Source organism: Typopeltis vanoorti, chromosome 15 (genome assembly GCF_054136105.1).
Source record: "Typopeltis vanoorti isolate ZY-2024b chromosome 15, IOZ_Tvanoo_1.0, whole genome shotgun sequence".
NCBI classification, from domain to species: Eukaryota; Metazoa; Arthropoda; class Arachnida; order Uropygi; family Thelyphonidae; genus Typopeltis; species Typopeltis vanoorti.
Window position 1 is genome coordinate 79,293,536 of NC_143563.1, and position 23,844 is coordinate 79,317,379.

Below are 23,844 nucleotides of genomic sequence, written 5' to 3' on the forward strand. Positions count from 1 at the left end.
AGCTCTTTTTCTTAAGTATATGGATGATGCTAAGTTTCTGGGATAAATGATGTGACGAGTTGAAATTGAGGTAATGTCCAGTATTCGTAAGTTTTCTATACACAGACAGGTTGATACTGTTATTGGTTTATTTCTTTATTAGGATGTCTAGGAAGGGAAGTTTTTCATCTTTTTCAATTTCTAATGTGAACAAGTTGTATAAGATGTTGATGACTTCCACAACTGGAATGTTTGTAAACAGAGATGTGACGTCAAGGCTAGCTAGTACATCATCTTCAGAGATAGGGATGTTTTTTAATTTCTCAATAAAATGTTGTGAGTTTTTGATATAAGTATCCGAGTTGTGAATGTGTTGTAAAATTTTGGCTAGATATTTAGACAGTTGGTAAGTTGGAGAATAGATTCCATCAACTATTGGACATACTGGTGTACCTTCTTTATGTATTTTAGGAACACCATACAATCTTGGAGTCAACGGGTGCATGGATTTTAGCTTCCTTATTAAATCTATAGGCCAGTTAGTCATTCCACGTAATAGTTCGTTGGTATCATTATGGTTTTTTTTGCATAGGATCTGTACTGAGAACATCATAGAGAGACGTGTCTGATAATAGATTGTTAATTTTCTCTTCATAATCTTTTGTATTTAAGATAACAGTATTATTGCTTTTGTCCGCTTTAAGTATGATGATGTCTTTATTATTCTTTAATTTGAGTAGTGTTCTTCTTTCCATTTAGTTAGAGTTGGTGTTAGGAGATCTTGACGGAGTAGAGAGGATTATGGAGCTATTGGGTGTAGTAACAATGAGATGGCTTTTTCTAAGTTGCAGATGAAATCTATTTTAGGAATAGAAGTAGATTTTAAGGCAAAAATTGAATCCTTTTTTGAGAATTGAGATCTCAGGTTTTGTTAAAATGTGATTAGATTGGTTCACTATAACTTGGTTATCTGGTAAACACAGTTTAGAGGAGTTAATGTGATTATCATATAGCAGGTTGAATTTATCAATTTCATCTTTTTGCTGTAACTGAAGCTTTTAGCATAATTGTTGTAAATCATATCTAAAAGTTGGCAGGTATCTTCGTCAAGGTTATTAGAGATGTCTGTGAACAAATCATAGCATTGAGAGTCTATTTGGCTGAGCAAGGATCTCGTATGGCTAATTCTTTCTTGGAGAAGGGCGAATAAAGTTTTTTGGTAAATAATATTAGTATTTTTTGTTTTAAAATGTTGTTTGAGACGAAGAAATTTTGGGATAATGGTATTGTCTCGACATCTTTTTAAAAATGTCAGATGGTTTAAACACTTAGCCTTTTTGCATTTTAAACCTTCAAGATTGCGTACCTTTAGTTTAGTGATCTCGTCGATCCTGTTCATAGTGTGACTTTTTTCTTGACTACTTGTATTAGAAACTATAACTCATTTTTTTAAGAAATGTTAGTCAAGAGAGTAATATTTATTATCCGACTAGTTTCACTGATTTTTGCTATCGGCATCTTCAGGGATACAATTGGAAGCGATATGAAGGTAATAGACCAGGTTTTAACTGACAGTTCTAATTCATACAAAATTAGTACTGTGCATGAGACAATACGCGTGTCGCAGGTACATGATTTATTGGTTGAGAGATATAATGTAATTGGCATGAAAGTTCATTTCTTTAGTGTTTAGTGATCTAATTAAAGTTTTCCAAATATCAGGTAGGATTAGACCTTGATTCTTATTTAGGTTTCCTGTTGAACGGGTGAATATAGCAGCTTCCTTGAAGATTCTGAAATGGTAGTTCTCTTCTATATAGGGCATATGACTCTTATCCCACTCAATAAGATGGTTGGTAGTGGCGAAGTGGGAAGAAAGGCCTGAAATAACTTGTCTGTTGTTTCTAACAGCCTATGTGCTCCTTCTGTCTCGTTTCGAAGCTTCTAGAGGTCTGACCAATGTAACTAACACCACAGGAACAATGTTCTTTGTTTCTTTTTTCAAAATAAAGTGCACAAAATTAATTTTTCGTGAACTTTGTTTTGAATTGACAATTTATAATTGAAGCATGATTCTTAGAAATGAGGGAGACAAATGTAGCTCAAAGTATTGCAGATGACATTATGCGTTATTATAAATGTATTAATTTCTTTTCTGTAAATCAAACCATACAAGTAAGGAAACTGTAAGCATTTTGATTTCTAAGTGATGTGAAGTGATTTCTAACTAGAACTGTGAATTAACAATAAATAAGACTTATTAATTTATAAGAAACAGCACATTTTTTAATAAATACCTTTGTGATTATTTTATAACAATTGTTTCATGAAAATAATTATCATCAATAAGCATGGTCATCCAAGTGTAATTAGACAAAATTAATTAATTATGGCATTTCTTTTTCTAGGCTAATACAAGATTTATGTGCCATAACTCATTGCAACCATTTTCTCTACACATTGATGAATTTTTTTTAAGATAAAAAACATATCAAAATAGACATTTCTCTTAGTTTGTCCTACCATTAGCAATAACCTACACTTATATGAGAAGAGGATTAAAATTATAAATGTATCAATATACACTTAATCTGTATCTCTATTTAAAATTACAGCTATGCTGCATATACTGTAAGGAAAACTATGCATTTCATGTTGCTTACTAGCACTGGATCTGAGATGCAGCTACAAATGTGAGTAAATCAGGTTAAGGGTTCTTCTGAGTGTAAAGGATTATTACACTTCTAAATGGAGATAATTGATGGTTAGCACTTCTTATCCATGTCTTTCCAACTTTATTGTATACTTAACATCCACAAAAATGTGGATGTGGTAGCCAGTAGGGAGGTTAATATCATCATCATCATCATCAATTTTCTGATATGTATCCTCAATGGTGGGTAGGTGCTTAAGGGTCAAAGCTATATAACTGAGAGGAGACCTGCACATAGCCTTAAAAGGACTGCAGAGAACCGACCAGGGCTTCTGACCTAATGTCCAATCCTCACCTTCTCGTGGTGCACCCTGTTGGGTATCAACCTGGATACTGAACGAACGAGGATGAGCTGGCAATTTGGGATTTAGCCGACCAAATTGTATTCTTATTAGCTTAAACCAAAATACAAAATAATGGTACAACATGACAAAATTTCATGCCGGCTGGAGGCGTCACATGGTTAAACAAGGCCCCTGTTGTTTTCGCCAGGGAACCAGGGCGAACAGCTAAAAGTCAGCTACTGGAACAAATCAGAAAACACACCTCGACTCAACATCACCAGAGTTAAAGATCGGTACTATCAACATAAGAAGCCTGAATGGCAAAGAAATCGAGCTAGCTGAGGAATTAGATAAGTACCAGATCGACACAATTGGGGTGACTGAAACAAAAAAGACCAAAACTGGTGAGATCTTTCTGAGCAATAAAAACAAAATATTATATTCAGGCAATGACAATCAAGGAAAAGAAGGAGTAGCCATAGTATTCAACACAAAATACGAGGCTAATCTTCTTGAATGGCAGGCAGTCTCAAGTAGAGTAATGTGGGCAAATATGAGAATGGGGAACTGAACAATGAGACTTATTTGTGCCTATGATCCCACAGAAGGTTCTACTAAGGTAGAAGTGGAGAATTTTTTGAGACTTTAGAGAAAGTAACTGACACAATGAAAAAGGAAAAGTTGTTCCTTGTTGGGAATCTAAATAGCAGAGTAGGAAATGATTGTCAGACATACAAAACTATTTTGGGAAAATTTGGAGAAAAGAGCAAAGCTAATAATAATGGCAAATATAATACCTGTTGGATTTCTGCTCAGGACATGGACTGGTTATTACTAACACCATGTTCCAACATAAAAATGTGCACAAATTCATATGGAGAGAAGAGGCAAAGAATAAGAAAAGTCTCATTGATTATGTTATTGTTGATAGTGATGTTTTCTCCCTGGTGCAGGACACCAGAGTGTACAGAAAATTTGAAATTGGAAGTGATCACTATTTAAACTTGAGCAGCACAAAGTTGAATTTCATATTGAAAAGAATAACATGTAAGAAAGTTTTAAAGTGAATAAAAGTTGAGCAGCTGTCAGATGTGAACTTAGACTAAAATACACAAAGATTATTGCAGAAAAAATGAAAGAGTTTGAGAACTCCATTAGAACTCCATGGTATACACAAGAAGTTAAAGAGGCACTGAAGGAAAAAAAGAAGGCATATCAAAAGTTCCTGGCAAATAAGTCAACTTGTGCTCTTAGAGAATACAGAGACAAATGTAAGAAAGATGAAGAGTGTGTAAAACTAGCTAAACAAAAGTCATTGGAGGACTTTGGCAAGAACATAGAAAATAAATATCAAGAAGGTGACAAAATATTCTGGAGGTTGTTGAAGCTTAGGAATGGAGGAAAGAGTGCAGTAAAAGGAGTTAGAGATGATAAAGGTAACATGAAAAAGTAGAGAAAGATATCCTTAAATGGAGTAATTACTTTGAAAAATTGCTAAATTAAACAAGCCGTGATAGCACAGTGGTAAAACACTCTCAACAGGCATACAGTCAGGAATACATATCCATACTTGAAGTAGAAAAAGTCATCAAAGGCCTGAAATGTGGAAAAGCAGCAGGAGTAGATGATATTCGGCCAGAAATGTTGAAGTATGGTGGAATAAAAGTCTTACAGTGGCTGCACTGCATAGTTCAGAAAGCCTGGACAGAGGGACGAATTCCCTATAATTGGAGTAGAGCTTTCATAGTACCCATATATAAAATGGAAAATAAAATTAAATGTGAGAATTACAGAGGCATTTCATTAGTGAGTGTTCCTGATAAGATATATGCAAGTATACTTGAGAAACGGTTGAGAAGAATTGTGGAAGAAAAGCTAGGTGAAGAACAAGCTGAATTCAGGCCAAATAGAGGCTGTCAGGATCAGATCTTCACTTTACGACAAATAGTTGAGAAAGCATGGGAATATAACAAAGATCTATACTTAAGCTTTGTCGATCTGGAAAAGGCATATGACATGGTGAAAAGAGAGAAGCCATTATACGCTACAGTTATATGGTGTCAATGGGGCATTATATCAAGCAATACGTACTCTTTATTTGAGTTGTAAGTCAGCAGTTAGAATTGAAGGATACACAGGAAGATGGATTAATGTTAAATCTGATGTGAGACATGGATGTACATTATCGCCCCTGTTATTCGTTATCTATATGGATCACATTATGAAGGAAAGTGGTATTAAACATGATATCAAAATTGGAGATGTTAATGTCAGCTCTTTGCTTTATGCAGACGATGTTATACTTTTAAATAAATCCGCTACAGGTCTGCAGGATTCCCTGACTAAATTGAATAATTGTTGTAATAGAGATGGTATGAAAGTCAGCAATAAAAAGACGAAAACAATGAAAATAGGCAGAATCATTGAAATTGTCAACTGCGTTTTGAATGGAGAACCTGTGGAACAAGTAAAACATTTCAGCTACTTAGGCACGATTTTTAGTAAAGATGGTAAATTAAATATGAAAATAGACAACAGAATCAACAAAGCTGGTATGGTTGGAAGTCAACTGAATAAATTCATATGGAATAAAAGAGAAATTAGTCGGAACACTAAATTAGCTGTATACAAGACAGTGTTCAAACCAGTTTTAACTTATGGATCTCATATCTGCGGTCTCTACTCTTTGGTCAAGTGTTTTATTTCTGACTCAGCACTCAGATCCATAAGTTAAAACTGGTTTGAACACTGTCTTGTATACAGCTAATTTAGTGTTCCGACTAATTTCTGTCTTATTCCATAGTCCCAAGAAAGATTAGAGGTGTGAACAGATGGCATCAATGGCAATAAGATGTTAAAAACGAGGATATTAGGAAAGAACTTGAGATTGTCAGCATCCAGGAATGCGTTAGCAGAACTAATGTCAGGTGGTATGGTCACTTAAATAGAATGGGCGAAAAAAGATTAGCAAAACAAGTGTTCTCTGCAAGGTTGGCTGCAAAACGCCCCAGAGGAAGACCAAGATATAGGTGGATTGATACTGTACAAAGTGCCTTAGACATTAGAAATATAAGATCTGATAATGTTGGATTCTTGGCAAGTAACAGACTGATTTGGAGGAAAATTGTAGATAGGAAGTTAGTAATGATGTAAATTTTTCATGTAGTACTATCATATCTTTTACATTCCCTTTGAGGGTACATGGCAGGAATTTCATGATGGTGATGATATATCCTCAATGTGTTCAGGTTAATATGACAGCACTACATGATTGAGTCTACATCTTGTAAGCACTCCAATATTGTCATATGTAACATTTCCTTCTTCTAAGGCAGTTCTGACTGAATCAATCCACACATACCATTTCCTATGTCTTCCTCTGGGTCTCTTTCCTGCCATCTTGGCATCAAATATCTGTTTTGCTAACCGTTCCTCACTCAGTCTATTTAAGTGGCCATACCACCTTAGATTTTAGGAAGTGCCATGGATTAATTATAGGACATACATTAAAATTTTGTGGACAGATACTCACTGCAATTGTAATAACCGAAATCTTTCCATCGCCTTCTGGAGGGACATATGGTTCAAATACATCACCTATAAAATAAATATTTATAATTTAAGGTAGAGTGCACTATAAAGAAGTTGAGAAGATAAAGAATTAGCAATAAAAATTACACTGATTATTCTTTCAAGACATCTTTATTAATATTTTATCAATAAATCATTTAGCAAAATGCTAAATATTTTTCAATGTGGAGTAATAATAAAGAGATAAGATTGGGACAATACTATATATCATTCTCCCTTTAAATCCCTAGTAAGATTTAGAACTTCCAATGTAGAAAGTAGGAGAGATATTACATTCATATTTTCTTATATTATCTTTCTTATTTAAATTTATGTTTTGTTTTCCTTTTTAAATATTAAATTTTTAGTTTTTCATTAATGTTAAACTGATGTATCGTTTTGCATCATTTAGTGCTTTACTTACCTTTCAGATGTGTGAAATATTTAATTAATTGCAAAAATGAACCGATTTGAATCATTTTCGAATAATTTAAATTTTTCTTTCTTTTATTATTTATTTATTATCTAGATCCATACATATACAAGTGTGAGTTATTTCTCAGTTCTGGCTGACTGGATGGATTTTACTGAAATTCATTATTTGGAATCTTTACAAAAATATGTGCACTCATCTCAATAATCATTTCAATCAGTCCAGTCTATTAGTATATGCAAAATCTGGCCAAACATTTTGAAATTGTGGATAGCAATTGCTCTGCTCTGGGTGTATGGAATTAAATGAAATATGGTTTGTCTACTCAATTTCCATGTTTTCATTACAGTAGATTATTATTCTTAGCAAATGATGAAAATTTCATAGGATTGCACCCAAAATACTAAAACTGAGATGATCCAACAAATTTGACAAGTCATTTCAATTTTAGTTTTTAGATCACTTTTCATGACAACATTAGGCAAAAAAACAATACTTTCTACAGGACACAAGCTAAAAATCATTTGCTGTGATAATAAATGATTTTGCTATACAAGAATGCTTATGAAATGTATCTTTTCAGATCCATTTTGCAACATGCATCAGAACCTATTAGATTTGTTTTGTCCATCAATATCTGTGAGCAAATTACTGTGGGATTTGGAGGATGAATGTTATAAAAATTATGTATTATTTGCAATCCCTGCAAAAATTTGTTGAGTTGTAAAAAAAAAAAAAGCTTACATAAATGTAGTTTATTTACATTTGAATTTTACAGCATCATAAAGATTATGTACTAATTTGTGAATCTTATTTTCAGTTTAAAATTTGTAATTAAAAGAAGATTTTATGTAATTTATAATTATTCTTGAAAAAATGTAAAAAAAAAAAAAAAAGAGTAGTTTATTTTTTTGTTATACGCTGTGATAATTAGCTTGTTATGAGTGAAGTTTCATTGGTATAGTAATAAGCATGGATAATGAATTAAAAGCTCAATAGCTGCCATTTCAGCATGGAAATGCTAGAAAAGCGTTAGGAGACTAATGAATGAATTCCAAAATTTTATAAATTAACAGATATTTACCATGATCTGAAAAGAAAGAGATAACAAGATTGAAAACAATGAAACTACGAATATACAAGGAAAAAATTTCAATAAACTTAGAAAATCATACACTTGAACCGGTAAAGCAATTTACACATCTTGGTAGCTTCGTTACTCAGAACTTCAACAACACAGAAATAGTAAAATACAGACTAATGTAGAATGGTCAGATATAAATAAATTGAAGAAAAATATGGGAAAATAACAGCATTTCAAAAAGCCTCAAACTTAAACTCTATAAAAATGAGTCCTTGTACTCTTTCAAGGTGCACATAACAATAATTATTATTATATCTACAGCAACATTTGGAGCTAAGACATGGAGACTAAATCAGATAGAAATACAGAAAATCAGAGCAATCAAAATGAAATGTGTAAGAAAAATAAATAAGACTCAGTGGTCAGAAACAGAACAAATGAGCAAGTCAAATATAAATTAAACCAAACAGAACATATATTATAATAGACATAATTCTTATACAATAAGAATTATGTCTATTATAATTATGTCTTATACAAGTGGTGCTTAAGGATCAAAGCTGTATAACTGAGAGGAAACCTCCACATAGCCTTTAAAGGAATGCAGAGAACCAACCAGAGCTTCAGACCTAATGTCCAATCCTCACCTTCTCGTGGTGCACCCTGTTGGGTATCTACTTGGATACTTAACGGACGAGGATGGGCTGGCAATTTGGAATTTAGCCGACAAATTGTATTCCTATTGGTTAAACCAAAATAAAAAAATGATGGTACAACATGACAAAATTTCATGCCGGCTGTGGCGTCGCCAGGTTAAATAAGGCCCCCCGCTGTTTTCGCCAGGGAACCAGGGCGAACAGCGAAAAGTCAGCTACTGGAACAAATCTGAAAACAAACCCCAAATGAACATCATCAGAGTTAAAGATCGGTACTATCAACATAAGAAGCCTGAATGGCAAAGAAATGGAGTTAGCTGAGGAATTAGAAAAGTACCAGATCGACATAATACGGGTGACTGAAACAAAAAAGACCAAAACTGGTGAAATCTTTCTGAGCAATAAATACAAAATTTATATTCAGGCAATGACAATCAAGGAAAAGAAGGAGTAGCCATAGTATTCAACACAAAATACAAGGCTAATCTTCTTGAATGGCAGTCAGTCTCAAGTAGAGTAATGTGGGCAAATATGAGAATGGGGAACTGGACAATGAGACTTATTTGTGCCAATGTCCTAGAGAAGGTTCTACTAAGGTAGAAGTGGAGGAATTTTTTGAGGCTTTAGAAAGAGCAACTGACACAATGAAAAATGAAAAGTTGGTCCTTGTTGGGGATCTAAATAGCAGAGTAGGAAATGATTGTGAGACATACAAAAATATTTTGGGAAAATTTGGAGAAAAGAGCAAAGCTAATAATAATGACAAATATCTGTTGGATTTCTGCTCAGGACATGGACTGGTTATTACTAACACCATGTTCCAACATAAAAATGTGCACAAATTCACAAGGAGAGAAGAGGCTAGGAATAAGAAAAGTCTCATTGTCTATGTTATTGTTGATAGTGATGTTTTCTCCCTGGTGCAGGACACCAGAGTGTACAGAGGATTTGAAATTGGAAGTGATAACTATTTAGTCTTCGGCAGGATAAAATTGAATTTCATATTGAAAAGAATAACATGTAAGAAAGTTTTAAAGTGAATAAAAGTTGAGCAGCTCTCAGATGTGAACTGTAGACTAAATTACACAAAGATTATTGAAGAAAAAATGAAAGAGTTTGAGAACAGGAATCAAACCTTCGAGATTCAGGCAAACTCTGAAGAAAACATTGATTGATTCTGCCAGAGAGGCATGTGGTGAAGTTGTCTGTAAGGATAAAAAAATCAGAACTCCCTGGTGGACACAGGAAGTTAAAGAGGCAGTGAAGGAAAAGAAGAAAGCATACCAAAAGTTCCTGGCAAATAAGTCAGCTTGTGCTCTTAGAGAATATAGAGACAAATGCAGGAATGCAAAACACTGTGTAAAACTAGCTAAACAAAAGTCATTGGAGGACTTTGGCAAGAATATAGAAAATAAATATCAAGAAGGTGGCAAAATATTCTGGAAGTTGTTGAAGAAGCTTAAGAATGGAGGAAAGAGTGCTGTAAAAGGAATTAGGGATGATAAAGGTGACATGGAAACGGGAGAAAAAGATATCCTTGAAGTATGGAGTAATTACTTTGAAAAACTGCTAAATGAAACAAGCAGTGATGACAGCACAGTGGTAAAAAACACTGACGAGGCATGCAGTCAGGAATACATATCCATACTTGAAGTATAAAAAGCCATCAAAGGCTTGAAATGTGAAAAGGCAGCAGGAATAGATGATATTCGACCAGAAATGCTGAAGTATGGTGGTATAAGAGTCTTACAGTGGCTGCACTGCATAGTTCAGAAAGCCTGGACAGATGGACGAATTCCCGATGATTGGAGTAGAGCTCTCATAGTACCCATATATAAAAAGGGAAATAAAACTGCATGTGAGAATTACAGAGGTATTTACCTACTGAGTGTTCCTGGCAAGATCTATGCAAGTATACTTGAGAAACGGTTGAGAAGAATTGTGGAAGAAAAGCTTGGTGAAGAACAAGCTGGATTCAGGCCAAATAGAGGCTGTCAGGATCAGATCTTCACTTTACGACAAATAGTCGAGAAATCATGAGAATATAACAAAGATCTGTATTTAAGTTTTGTCGATTTGGAAAAGGCATATGACAAGGTGCCAAGAGAGAAGCTATTCAATACGCTGCAGTTATATGGTGTCAATGGGGCATTATATCAAGCAATACTTAGTCTTTATTTGAGTTGTAAGTCAGCAGTTAGAATTGAAGGAAGTACAGGAAGATGGTTTAATGTTAAATCAGGTGTGAGACAAGGATGTACATTATCCCCTCTGTTATTCATTATCTATATGGATCACATTATGAAGGAAAGTGGTATTAAACATGATATCAAAATTGGAGATGGTAATGTCAGCTCTTTGCTTTATGCGGATGATGTTATACTTCTAAATAAATCCGCTACAAGTCTGCAAGATTCTCTGACTAAATTGAATAGCTGTTGTAATAGATATGGTATGAAGGTCAGCAATAAAAAGACAAAGACAATGAAAATAGGCAGAATCATTGAAAATGTCAACTGTGTTGTGAATGGAGAACCTGTGAAACAAGTAAAACATTTCAGCTATTTAGGCATGATTTTTACTGAAGATGGTAAATTAAATATAGAAATAGACAACAGAATCAGCAAAGCTGGTATGGTGGGAAGTCAATTGAATAAATTCATATGGAATAAGAGAGAAATCAGTCGGAACACTAAATTAGCTGTGTACAAGACAGTGTTCAAACCAGTTTTAACTTATGGATCTGATAGCTGGGTCAGAAGTAAAACACTTGACCAAAGACTAGAGACCACAGATATGAGAGTCCTGAGTAAGATTATAGGCATGAACAGATGGCATCAATGGCAATATCATATTAAAAACGAGGATATTAGGAAAGAACTTGGCATTGTCAGCATCCAGGAATGCGTTAGCAGAGCTAATTTTAGGTGGTATGGTCACTTAAACAGAATGGGCGAGGAAAGATTAGCAAAACAAGTGTTCTCTGCCAGGTTGGCAGCAAAACGACCCAGAGGAAGACCAAGATATAGGTGGATTGATACGGTACAAAGTGCTTTAGACGACAGAAATATAAGATCTGATAATGTTGGAGTCTTGACAAGTAACAGACTTATTTGGAGGAGAATTGTAGATAGGAAATTAATAATGATGTAATTTTTTTCATGTAGTACGGGCAAATATCAAGAATAGTGATCGGAGCTCGCTCCACCTCTACCACGAGTTGCCCCAGCTTGCACTACCCTTTGGGATCAGTGCTGCAGTATCCAGGTATTTGCTTACGCCTTGGAATCGCCGAACTTTATATATAGTTTTTACTATATTCGGCATGAAACTCTTTGAGTTTCTTATTCGGCTAAGAAACTATATGGGATGTAATATCCCTTAATAATAAATTTATTTAAATTAAGGGGATATTAAATCCCACATTGTTTTAAAACTGAATAAGAAACACAAAGATTGGAATCAGAGAGTTTCTTGCCGAATATAGTAAACCATAAAGTATCGGCGACCACTAGTGTGAGCTAATGCAAGTGACCCTAGTACGTAGTGCAATACCGGACGACTCGTAGCAAAGGTGGTGAAATTCTGATCGCTATTCTTAGGTATTTCCCATAATGTAAAAAAACATTTCCTAGGAAATGTATGTTGTTATTACATTATGGTGGAAGGTCACTACCCAGACCGGTTTCAGCCTTTTTCGAGGCTTCATCAGTGAGTAGCTAGACCAATTAATATTAATACCAAAGTGTATAGCGAAAAGAACTTATATACTCTGCTATACAAGTTTCCAAACAGGTGCAACCAATAAGTTACTTAAATATAAAGAGCTAATAAGCTTCATTTCGGCGATATAAACATTATTTAAATTAAGGGGATATTAAATCCCACATTGTTTTAAAACCGAATAAGAAACATGAGTTTCTTATTCGGTTTTAAGTTTCTTATACTAAAGAAAACATAAAATTAAACACTGAATTGAAATTAGAAGAATTTCTAAATTTCTACACAGAATTGTGGACAGGTAAATATTTTAAAAAAGACAACTGGCAAACATTTAATGAAAAGGTAATAACTAAAGAAGAATTAGAAATCAGCCTGAAAGACACAAGAAATGGAAAATCACCTGGAGAAGATAAGCTAGGTTCAGAACTATATAAATATGCAGGAACAAGATTCAAAGAAAGACTCCTATTATTTTAAAATAAAATTGATACAACTGGTAACCCCCCCAATAGAATGGAAAAAAGCAATTGTGATTCCTATCTTTAAAAAAAGTAATAGAGATGACCCTAAAAACAATAGGGTCATCTCTATTACTAAATTCCTGTTACAAAATATATAGTAGAATTTTAAATAGCAAACTAATGAAATATTCCGAAAACTTTAATTTAGAAGTACAGAATGGATTTAGAAAAGGACGATCATGTATAGACCTTTTGCCTAAAATTAATAATACAGAAAAAAAAATAGAATACAATTTAGAAACATCATCATCATCAAATTCCTGACATGTACCCACAAGAGGTGCACAGGATATGATAGTACTACATGAAAAATTTACAGAATTACTAACTTCGTATCTACAATTTTCCTCCAAATCAGTCTATTACTTGTCAAGACTCCAATATTATCATTATCAGATCTTATATTTCTATCATCTAAGGCACATTGTACTGTATCAATCCACCTATATCTTGGTCTTCCTCTGGGTCGTTTTCTTGCCAACCTGGCAGAGAACACTTGTTTTGCTAATCTTTCCTAGCCCATTCTGTTTAAGTGACCATACCACTTGACTAAATTGAATAACTGTTGTAATAGATATTGTATGAAGGTCAGCATTAAAAAGATAAAGCCAAAGAAACTAGGTAGAATTGTTGAAAATGTCAACTGTGTTGTGAACGGGGAACCTGTGGAACAAGTAAAACATTTCAGCTACTTAGGCATGATTTTTCATTTGATTGTCAAACTTGACATTGTCAGCATCCAGGAATGCGTTAGCTCTGCTAACGCATTCCTGGATGCTGACAATGTCAAGTTCTTTCCTAATATCCTCATTTTTAACATGATATCGCCATTGATGCCATCTGTTCACACCTCTAATCTTTCTCAGGACTCTCATATCCGCAGTCTCTAGTCTTTGGTCAAGTGTTTTACTTCTGACCCAGCTCTCAGATCCATAAGTTAAAACTGGTTTGAACACTGTCTTGTATACAGCTAATTTAGTGTTCCGACTAATTTCTCTCTTATTCCATATGAATTTATTCAATTGACTTCCCACCATACCAGCTTTGCTGATTCTGTTGTCTATTTCTATACTGAATTTACCATTTTCACTAAAAATCGTGTCTAAGTAGCTGAAATTTTTACTTGTTCCACAGGTTCCCCGTTCACAACACAGTTGACATTTTCAACAAATCTACCTATTTTCATTCTCTTTGTCTTTTTAATGCTGACCTTCATACCATATCTATTACAAGAGTTATTCAATTTAGTCAGGGAATATTGCAAACTTGTAGCAGATTTATTCAGAAGTATAACATCGTCCGCATAAAGCAAAGAGTTGACATTAACATCTCCAATTCTGATATGTTTAATACCACTTTCCTTCATAATGTGATCCATATAGATAATGAATAACAGAGGGGAAAATGTACATCCTTGTCTAACGCCAGATTTAACATTAATCCATCTACTTGTGTATCCTTTAATTCTAACTGCTGACTTGCAACTCAAATAAAGACTAAGTATTATTTGATATAATGCCCCATTGACACCATATAACTGTAGTATATTGAATAGCTTCTCTCTTGGCACCTTGCCATATGCCTTTTCCAGATCGACAAAACTTAAATACATATCTTTGTTATATTCCCATGCTTTCTCAACTATTTGTCGCAAAGTGAAGTTCTGATCCTGACAACCTCTATTTGACCTGAATCCAGCTTGTTCTTCACCAAGCTTTTCTTCCATAATTCTTCTCAATTGTTTCTCAAGTATACTTGCATAAATCTTGCCAGGAATACTCAGTAGGGAAATACCTCTGTAATTCTCACATTCAGTTTTATTTCCCATTTTATATATGGGTACTATCAGAGCTCTACTTCAATCATCAGGAATTCGTCCCTCTGTCCAGGCCGTCTGAACTATACAGTGCAGCCACTCTAAGACTTTTATACCACCATACTTCAGCATTTCAGGTCGAATATCATCTAATCCTGCTGCCTTTCCACATTTCAAGCCTTTAATGGCTTTTTCTACTTCAAGTATGGATATGTATTCCTGACTGTATGCCTATAGAGTGTTTTTTACCACTGTGCTATCACTGCTTGTTTCATTTAGCAATTTTTCAAAGTAATTACTCCATACTTCAAGAATATCTTTTTCTCCTGTTTTCATGTCACCTTTATCATCTCTAACTCCATTTACAGCACTCTTTCCTCCATTTCTAAGCTTCTTCAACAAGCTCCAGAATATCTTACACCCTTCTTGATATTTATTTTCTATGTTCTTGCCAAAGTCCTCCCATGACTTTTGTTTAGCTAGTTTTACATAGTGTTTCGCTTTCTTACATTTGTCTCTATATTCTCTAAAGGCAAAAGCACTTATTTGCCAGGAACTTTTGATACTATTTCTTCTTTTCCTTTACTGCCTCTTTAACTTTTATCAACCATGGAGTTCTGATTTTTCTATCCTTGCAGACAACCTCACCACATGCCTCTCTGGCTGAATCAATCAGCGTGTTCTTCAAGGCTTGCCACCGAATCTCCAAAGTTTGGTTCCTGATCTCGAACTGTTTCATATTTTCTTCAATAATCTTTGTATATGTTAGTCTACAGTTCACATCTGAGAGCTGCTCAACTTTTATTCGCTTTAAAACTTTCTTACATGTTATTCTTTTCAATATGAAATTAAATTTTATCCTGCTCAAGACTAAATAGTGAACACTTCCAATTTCAAATCCTCTGTACACTCTCGTGTACTGCACCAGGGAGAAAACATCACTATCAACAATAACATAGTCAATGAGACTTTTCTTATTCCTTGCCTCTTCTCTCCATGTGAATTTGTGCACATTTTTATGTTGGAACATGGTGTTAGTAATAACCAGTCCATGTCCTGAGCAGAAATCCAACAGGTATTATATTTGCCATTATTATTAGCTTTGCTCTTTTCTCCAAATTTTCCCAAATCATATTTGTATGTCTGACATTCACTTCCTACTCTGCTATTTAGATCCCCAACAAGGACCAACTTTTCCTTTTTCATTGTGTCAGTTACTTTCTCTAAAGCCTCAAAAAAATTCCTCCAATTCTACCTTAGTAGAACCTTCTGTGGGACCATAGGCACAAATAAGTCTCATTGTCCAGTTTGCCATTCTGATATTTGCCCACATCACTCTACTTGTGATTGGCTGCCATTCAAAAAGATTAGCCTCGTATTTAGTGTTGAATATATATCTACTCCTGCTTTTCCTTGATTGTCATTGCCTGAATATAACATTTTGTATTTATTGCTCAGAAAGATCTCACCAGTTTTTGTCTTTTTTGTTTCAGTCACCCCTATTATGTTGATCTGGTACTTATCTAATTCCTCAGCCAGCTCCATTTCTTTGCCATTCAGACTTCTTACGTTGATAGTACCGATCTTTAACTCTGGTGATGTTGAGTTGGGGTGTGTTTTTAGATTTGTTCCAGTAACTGACTTTTCGCTGTTCACCCTCGTTCCCAGGCGAAAACAACAGGGTTCTTGTTTATCTGGGCGATGCCCCAGCTGGCATGAAATTTTGTCATGTTGTACCATCATTTTTATTTTGGTTTAACCAATAAGAATGCAATTTGGTCGGCTAAATCCTAAATTGCCAGCCCATCCTCATCTGTTCACTATCCAGGTAGATACCCAACAGGGTGCACTACGAGATGGTGAGGATTGGACATTAGGTCAGAAGCCCTGGTCGGTTCTCTGCATTCCTTTAAAGGCTATGTGGAGGTCTCCTCTCAGTTATACAGCTTTGACACTTAAGCACCCCAATTGCATTTATTGACTTTGAAAAAGCATTTGACAAAGTTAAAAGAAGCATTTTATTTAACATATTTAAAGAAAGAGATATACTAAATAATATCATAAAAGCTATCTTAAGTATATATGAAAATAATCAAATACAAATAAGATTAAATCATGAGCTATCATATACGAGAGAGAGAAACCAACGGGTCCGACGGGGATGTCCCTCTCAGCAACTTCATTTAATATTTACCTAAATGAAATAATAATAAAATGGAATAAAAATTTCCATCAAGGTATTAAACTTTCTCCTACTGTGAACTTGAACACTCTCCTTTTTGCCGACGACCAAACAATAATTACAAATTCTGAAGATAACTTCCAGAAAGCTATTTTAGATCTAAATGAGATAGCCAAAGATTATGGTATGATAATATCAACAGAAAAATCAAAAACTATGGCCTTTCAAGGCCAAGATCCAGTAAGAACAAAAATAGTAATAGATAACAAGATCTTAGAACAGGTGAATTCATTTAACTACCTAGGATGTATGATCACGTATGAAAATGAAAAAGATATATACCTAAAAATTGCAAAATATTTAAAAAATAACAGGTGTAATTAACTCTATATTTAAACCAAACCTAGTTCAAAAACAAACAAGATCACAAAAGAAACAAAGAAATTAAAGAATTAAACCAAGAATCAGTAATGGAAAAAATTAAAAAATATAAATATAAATGGATGGAACACGTTCAAAGAATGAAAATAGAAAGATCACCAAAACAAGCCTTAAAATACAAGCCATTAGGAAAAAGAAAACCAAGACGTCCTCTTTAAAGATTCACCGATGACTTCTAAGGCGGAAACAGGCCAAGCTAGGCCTAAATCCTTGAATACGCATGATGATGATGATGATGAATTCTTTATCCAAGTATAAGCAAACAAAGTTTGCACCTGAAGTATTTTCAGGACTGGAAGGACTCGTATATAGAAGCTGATGACTTCACATCACTTGCCTTAGTATCCCATAATGCAAAACACATATCCTTACAGATATGTATAATGCTATGCATTATGGGAAGGGCCCCATACCCAGACCGGTTTCAACCTTGGATAAAGGATTAAACCAAATATATAATTTCTTGTTATCTTTAATTTATAGTATAACCAAGTGGAAAGTATATCAGCTTAATATCAGCTCTGGGTCTGGCTGCCACTGATGAGATCTTAATAAAGGTCGAAACCAGTGCAGTCCTGTTGTATGCTTTTCTAGGGGCTTCAACTCTCTGAAGATCAGTCACTCCACACACACCATCCATCCATCTCATTGATGGTCTACCCTTCCTCTTTTTCCAGGAACTTTACCTTTTAGTACTGTTCTGAGAAGTCCTCCATCCATCCTCTCAATGTGTCCAAAATATTTTAACTTTCTTCTGTCAATATCCTCAAGGAGCCTTAAAGTTCTACTGATCTTTTCTAACACCATTCATTTGTATGTCTTTCAGTATACGATATCCTCAACAGCCTTCTGTAACACCACATCTCAAAAGCAGCTATCCTTTTCTTATCTGACTTCTTGAGGTTTCAAGTCTATATCCATAAGTCACTGTTGGAAAAACAACTGCATCTAAAATCCTAAACTTTATTCCCATGGAGACAGATTCATCCTTCCAGATTTTAGACAAATTTCCAACTGTCTGTTGCTTTTGCCATTCCTAATCTTCTTCTGACTTCTGAACAGCAATTCTTCACATTTATAATGGATCCTAGTACTAACTTGCTGACTTTTCAATTCTTTCTCCATTAAGGTACACTTGTTTCTCAAGAGCTTCCCTGTTTGCATTTCCTTTGAGAACCATAATCTTTGTCTTGCTAGGATTGAGTTGAAGTCCTCTGTTATTACTGATCTTGTTAACTCTATCAAGAATTTGTCCTAGTTCTTTCTTGTCATTACAGAGGAGTACTGTATCATCCGCATATATCAGATTACTGATCAATCTACCTCCTATCCTAATTGCTGTCTTGAGCTTATACAATGCTTCACGCATGATGTCTCAACATATATACTAAACAAGTGAGGAGAAAGTAAACATTCTTGCCTAACTCCTTTTCCAACCTGAAGCCAATCAGTTAATCCAACACCTGTTCTTACCGTGGCTTCTTGCTCCCTGTATAGATTGGCTATCAACCTGATAGTATCTTACAGAAAACTATTCTTTTCTTTACTTCCTGCAGTTTCACATGCTGAACACAGTCAAAAGCTTCAGAGTAGTCTAAGAAATACATTACCAGAGGGAGTGAAAATTCTTTATGTTTTTCTATGATCTGTCTAAGGCAAAGGATCTGATCTCTTGTACCCTTACCTTCCTAAAACCTGCTTGTTCCTCTGGCATCTCTACCTCAACTTTCGCCTCAATCCTATTTAGCATAATCATCAATAAAATTTTGCTTGCATGAGATATTAAACTAATAGTTCTTGCAAGCCTTCATATCTCCCTTCTTATACAGCGATATGAAAACCGACTTCTTCCAGTCTCTAGGCCATGATCCTGTCTTCCATATCTTTGTAATCAATTTATGAAACACTCTTATCCCTCCATCCCCTGTGACCTTAATTAACTCTACTGGGATTCCATCTGCACCTGGGACCTTATTGCTGTTAAGCTGCTTAAATGGTCTTTCAACTTCATGCCTGAGTGGAAGAGGTTCTAAATTGGAATTCTCCTGGTGAAAGGGCTCCTCCAAATTTTCTTTATCCACTCTATTGTACAATTTCTCACAGTATTCTTTCCATCTGATTTTGATTTCCAATTCTTCCATTAGTAATGCTCCATTCCTGTCTTTGATGACATTCAATTTGGGCTTAAACTTGTGCTTTAGATCACAAACTAAATTAAACATCCTTTTATAATTGTGCCTCCTCATCTGTAACTCTATCTCTTCACATTTATTAGTATAGAACTTTTCCTTGTCCTGCTTGATGGATCTTCTGACTTCTCTATGTAATCTCTTGTGTCGTCTATCCTTGTGTCTCTTTGTTTTTCCAACTGCCTTCTTTTGATTGGTTCCCATGTTGTATCCATGGGTCTCTTGGTCCTCTTATTGGGCTGAGATACTTCTTGGCTATATCCTGTATTATCACCTTGACTCCTTCCAAAAGCATTTCTGGTGAGTTCTCATTATTGGTCTCCAAAAAATCATCCAACTGAGTTGATGTTTCTTCTGTGAATCCTCTAGAAATTACTCTAACATCAGTCTAGTGGGATGTGCCTGACTTGGAAGTTTTTGGAGTCTTAATCTTACTTTGGCTCTTATTAGCCGATGGTCTGTACCACAATTTGCTCCAGGACAAGTATGCACATCAGAGATGCTTATCTTCTACTGATGGAGAGCCAGGATGTAATCAATCTGGTGCCTTGATCTATCAACGTTAAACATTCAAATATAGGTCCGTTGTGGGCGTTTCTGGAAGCAGGTATTGGTAATAACTTATTACCAATACCTGCTTCTGTTAGCACGAATAAATTCCAACAGTCTTGCATCACCAATGTTATGTTCACCCAGACCAAACATGCCACACTCTGGCCTAACTCTTATACTCTTTCCCACTTTTGCATTCAAGTCTTCTAAGATGTAAAGAATGTCTCTCCTTGGTAGGCAGTCTAAAACAGTCTGTAAGTTTTCATAGAATTCCTCACTCTCTTCATCAGGCCTATCCATGTGGGGGTGCATAAACTACCACGATTGATACATTGGTAGGCTGGGCTTCAAGTCTAACAGAAAGTATCCTATCATTAACGGGGTTATAACCAAGAAGGCTTCTTGCCTGACCTGTTTTCAATATCGCAGCTACTCCATGATGCTTTGAGTCACCATCTCAGTAAACAACTAGCTTACCATACTGTCTTTTGAAGTGACCTTCTCCATTCCATCTTGTCTCTGTAATTCCCAGGATGTCAATTTTATACCTATCCATCTCTTTACAGATAATCTCAAGAGTACCCATCTGTAGACCACCCTGAACATTCCATGTGTCAATATAAAATTCTCTTCTGAGATTAATCCTATACTTTCTGTGTTCCTCATTCATAATATCACTGACCTATGTTGCAGACTGTAATATACCTCTTGAACAGTATCCTCTGCCTAAGAGCTGAACACAGCTCTGATTAATCTGCAAGACAACCAATGCAGCATGATATGTATTATAAGGCACAACCATATTGGCATTTTGGAGTGAAGTCACTGCAAGAAGAAAGTGGTAGGATTTCAAATACCTTTCCACATAACATGAAATGAAATTGCATAACAGGAAAGTATCACCTGTAGCCCCCAAATACTTTAACAGCATTGTAGGAGGAAAGGACTCGAAAAAAAGAAAGAAGGAAAGAAAAAAGGTGGAGGGGACCAGTCTACAGATAATATAATATATGTATATTAAACGATACATTTTCTTGACCACAGAAGCTATGTGAATTGACTATTTGGGAAATGTTGATCAAGTATCTGAGAAAAAAAAAACTTGTTAACAAGATTCTGTTCTCTGATCCACCACAAAGACAACAAGAAGACACTCAATATATTACCACAATCATCATTCCATATGTGGGGACAGCCTCCAACAAGGTTGCTAAACTCCTCAAACCACATAGAATAAGAGTGACCTTTAAACCTAAAGATAGAATTCGAAAACTCTTAAGATCTCCAAAAGACTTCCATCCTTTCTTTAAATATGCTGGAGTTTATAATATCCCATGCTTGTGCGGTTTAAGTTACATTGGCCAAACTTCAAGAAGCCTTGAGATAAGACAGAGAGAACACATTGGATATGTCAAAAACAACAGACAAGATATATCGGGCTTATCTTCCCATTTCTCCACAACTAACAATATCATTGAGTGGGATAAAAGCTGTACTCCTTACATAGAAGAGGATTACCGCTCTCGTATTTTTAAAGAAGCCACAACAGTTGCCCATTCTGTAGTAAATCTTAATAGGAACCAAGGTTTAATCTTATCCGAGATCTGGAAGACCCTAATTAGGTCTCTAAACACACAAGAAATGAACTTTAGTACCAACGATAAAACGTTCCTAAACAAACAAGTGAAATCATGTACTCGCCACGCCACGTGTATTGCACACCTTCAGTGTTGTTTTGTAATTTATAATTAGAATTCTGTTAATGTCTCGTCTGTAACATGTTTTGTTAGCTTTAGTTCCTATCATCAGTCCTGTACCCTGAAGATGCCAACAGTTTAAGTTGGTGAAACTAGTTGTTATTAAAATAGTTTTTTCTCAGATACTTGATCAACATTTCCCAAATAGTCAATTCACATAATAGATGTATATTACATGAAGTAAGGCATGGTCCAGCATCAGGTATCTCAGGTTTGCGACACCCATACTCACTAAAGTGAGTACTTGAGGTTTTGTTCCTAACAAACACATTAAATTTTCTAAATGTTTAAAAGTAAATTCAGGGGTGCTTAAGGGTCAAAGCTGTATAACTGAGAGGAGACCTCCACATAGCCTTTAAAGGAATGCGGAGAACTGACCAGGGCTTCTGACCTAATGTCCAATCCTCACCTTCTCGTGGTGCACCCTGTTGGGTATCTACTTTGATACTGAACGAACGAGGATGGGCTGGCAATTTGGGATTTTAGCCGACCAAATTGTATTCTTATTGGTTAAACCAAAATAAAAAATGATGGTACAACATGACAAAATTTCATGCCGGCTGGGGCGTCGCCCGGTTAAACAAGGCCCCCGTTGTTTTTGCCAGGGAACCAGGGCGAACAGCGAAAAGTCAGCTACTGGAACAAATCTGAAAACAAACCCCAACTCAACATCACCAGAGTTAAAGATCGGTACTATCAACGTAAGAAGCCTGAATGGCAAAGAAATGGAGCTAGCTAAGGAATTAGATAAGTACCAGATCGACATAATAGGGGTGACTGAAACAAAAAAGACCAAAACTGGTGAGATCTTTCTGAGCAATAAATACAAAATATTATATTCAGGCAATGACAAACAAGGAAAAGAAGGAGTAGCCATAGTATTCAACACAAAATACGAGGCTAATCTTCTTGAATGGCAGTCAGTCTCAAGTAGAGTAATGTGGGGAAATATGAAAATGGGGAACTGGACAATGAGACTTATTTGTGCCTATGGTCCCACAGAAGGTTCTACTAAGGTAGAAGTGGAGGAATTTTTTGATGCTTTAGAAAAAGCAACTGACACAATGAAAAAGGAAAAGTTGGTCCTTGTTGGGGATATAAATAGCAGAGTAGGAAATGATTGTCAGACATATAAAAATATTTTGGGAAAATTTGGAGAAAAGAGCAAAGCTAATAATAATGGCAAATATAATACCTGTTGGATTTCTGCTCAGGACATGGACTGGTTATTACTAACACCATGTTCCAACATAAAAATGTGCACAAATTCACATGGAGAGAAGAGGCTAAGAATAAGAAAAGTCTCATTGACTATGTCATTGTTGATAGTGATGTTTTCTCCCTGGTGCAGGACACCAGAGTGTACAGAGGATTTGAAATTGGAAGTGATCACTATTTAGTCTTGAGCAGGATAAAATTGAATTTCATATTGAAAAGAATAACATGTAAGAAAGTTTTAAAGCGAATAAAAGTTGAGCAGCTATCAGATGTGAACTGTAGACTAAAATACAGAAAGATTATTGAAAAGAAAATGAAAGAGTTTGAGAACAGGAATCAAGCCTTGGAGATTCAGTGGCAAACTCTGAAGAAAACATTGATTGATTCTGCCAGAGAGGCATGTGGTGAGGTTGTGTGCAAGGATAAAAAAATCAGAACTCCCTGGTGGACACAGGAAGTTAAAGAGGCTGTGAAGGAAAAGAAGAAAGCATATCAAAAGTTCCAGGCAAATAAGTCCGCTATTACTCTTACAGAATACAGAGACAAATGTAAGAAAGCTAAACAGTGTGTAAAACTAGCTAAACAAAAGTCATGGGAGGAGTTTGGCAAGAATATAGAAAATAAATATCAAGAAGGTGGCAAAATATTCTGGAGGTTGTTGAAGAAGCTTGGGAATGGAGGAAAGAGTGCTGTAAAAGGAGTTAGAGATGATAAAGGTGACATGAA

General features: G+C 35.2%; 1 protein-coding gene across 1 annotated transcript in view; it reads right to left on the reverse strand.

Moving 5' to 3' along the window:
* Window positions 1–23,844, reverse strand: part of mRpL45 (mitochondrial ribosomal protein L45) — a 130,310-nt gene that overhangs the window by 72,593 nt on the left and 33,873 nt on the right. The window contains exon 4 of the mRNA XM_090405615.1: window positions 6,509–6,573. Coding sequence (XP_090261741.1) covers window positions 6,509–6,573 — 65 coding nt within the window. The remainder of the gene's footprint in view (window positions 1–6,508; window positions 6,574–23,844) is intronic.